This window comes from Chiloscyllium plagiosum, chromosome 2 (genome assembly GCF_004010195.1).
Source record: "Chiloscyllium plagiosum isolate BGI_BamShark_2017 chromosome 2, ASM401019v2, whole genome shotgun sequence".
NCBI classification, from domain to species: domain Eukaryota; kingdom Metazoa; phylum Chordata; class Chondrichthyes; order Orectolobiformes; family Hemiscylliidae; genus Chiloscyllium; species Chiloscyllium plagiosum.
In genome coordinates this window covers 2,216,664-2,218,785 of record NC_057711.1, presented here as the reverse complement: position 1 = coordinate 2,218,785, position 2,122 = coordinate 2,216,664, and the positions used below count along the sequence as shown (strand labels likewise).

General features: G+C 42.2%; 1 protein-coding gene across 2 annotated transcripts in view; it reads right to left on the bottom strand.

Moving 5' to 3' along the window:
* Positions 1-2,122, bottom strand: part of rictora (RPTOR independent companion of MTOR, complex 2 a) — a 242,633-nt gene that overhangs the window by 27,542 nt on the left and 212,969 nt on the right. For both annotated transcript variants that reach the window (XM_043703086.1, XM_043703095.1), the window contains 2 exons: positions 1,230-1,407; positions 496-580 (listed from right to left, as the gene is read on the bottom strand). In XM_043703086.1, the coding sequence (XP_043559021.1) occupies positions 496-580; positions 1,230-1,407 (263 nt within the window). The remainder of the gene's footprint in view (positions 1-495; positions 581-1,229; positions 1,408-2,122) is intronic.

Below are 2,122 nucleotides of genomic sequence, written 5' to 3'. Positions count from 1 at the left end.
CCCTCTCCTAGCTTATCTCTCCACGCTTCAGGCTCTCTGCCTTTATTCCTGATGAAGGGCTTTTGCCCGAAACGTCGATTTCGCTGCTCGTTGGATGCTGCCTGAATTGCTGTGCTCTTCCAGCACCACTGATCCAGAATCTGGTTTCCAGCATCTGCAGTCATTGTTTTTACCTTGATGATTCCAACCAGCTTCTACAATCAATTTCCCTAATTGTCTCTGACTAAATTATTTGCAATGGCTCCTTGATGCTGCAAATAATGCCTTGATTTCAAAGGCTGGGAGGCAGCAAAGCATCACCATGGGTAATGTAGATGACATTAATGTTCCCACCTGCCAACAAAAAGCAAGCTTGTGGTCATTCTGTACACTATAAACTTGTGGACAGCATGAGAGTAGAATTCAATCCTGTACTTGGACAGTAGCCATAGTCGTACGTTTTCCACTAGCAGTGACAGGAAAGATGATTGGGATGGTCTAGGTATCTGCTCTCACCTTCATTATCTGACTCCTGGTCTTCGAGGGAATGGTCCTCTTTAGGCAGGTTACACTTCTGCTGAAAGTATGGAATCTCTTTCACCTGGAAAGATGAAACAATTAGTCATAGAGCTTTGTTTTAAGATTGCACATGATTAGACTGCAGATTAAAATACCAAAAGCTTACGCTTACTGAAGTATGAACAGACGAAACAGCTTTGCAGTACTGAACTTGTATATTTATGGAACAAAACAGGTACTTTTGAAGTATTTCCTAGTAACATTGTGTATGATTTGCTGTATTGGTGGGCTATATCTGCCAGTGATTTGTTGATGGAATCAAACAGCATCTTCCTTTGGTTGTTTGCAATTGGCAGAGTATGGACAGTACACAACCAGCCTACATTTGCGAAACCTTAAACTGCCTAAACTAAAATTAGACAAAAAAGGTATCCCATGTCAGTTGACCATAAACTTGTGCGATTCAAAGTGGACTTCGTTCAAGGTGACAATAACACAGAAACAAATTGTATTAAATGAATGGCTTCAGTAACTAGAAATTAAGTTCGTCCATCAAACAATGACAGGTACACTACCTCAGATACAGAACCCTCTTTTGAGTCCCCGAAATATCTCCCCTGTTCACAAACAATGACTTAGCTATATTAAATCAGGTATGCAAGCCATAACCCTGGCCTGAGGCATTACAGGTAGCAATCTAAGACCGGATTCATTCCCTCTGCTGGGCCTACCTGGAACAGCTCATTAATGTCGCTGGGCAATGCGAGGCCTATGTAATCGTCCGTGCTGCCACAGGTGGCATTGGAGACCATGGAACGTACAGAGGAAGAACGCTGAAGTGTTGTATGATTTATTGGGCTTAATAAATCCTCTTTGTCCAGCGAGGCGAAGCTCAAGGCTTTGATGAATCTGAAGAATGTAAGAGATGAACAGAAATCAGAGCAGTTTCTATTGACCTGCATACACCAGTGGTTCCAATCTACACCATGTCAGTGGTACTATTTCTGTGTTGTAAATATTGCATAGACCTTCATCAAAAACAAACCTTTCCTTTTGTATCAACATTGGCCAAGCAATTAAACATTCTATTTTTGTTTAGTGTGAAATGTGTTACCAGTGTTCTGCGATGATGCATCTGGCAACATTCATGTCTAACATCTCAACTTAAATCCCTCAAATGACCAATTTAACACACTCCAGCTGATCACTAACATTCTACCCTTTGCAAATTTAAGGTCTTCCAAAACTCTGCTACCCATATCTTAACTCTCCAAGTCGTCTTCTCCTATCAGCCCTAGCACTCACTGACCTACACTGGATTAGTACAGCAATGACTTGATTTTAAAATTCTCATCCTTGTTTCAAGGCCTTAGACCTATGCCCTTTAGTTCTGGACTCCCCCACCACAAGGAAAAGGCTTCATCTATTTACCCTATCCATGCCCCTCATGGTTTTGTAAACCTCTATAATGTCACCCCTCAGCTTCCGACGCTCCAGGGAAAACAGCCCCTGCCTGTTCAACCTCTCCCTATAGCTCAAACCCTCCAACCCTGGCACCATCCTTGTAAATCTTTTCTGAACCCTTTCAAGTTTCACAACATCTTTCCCATAGGAAGGAGACCAG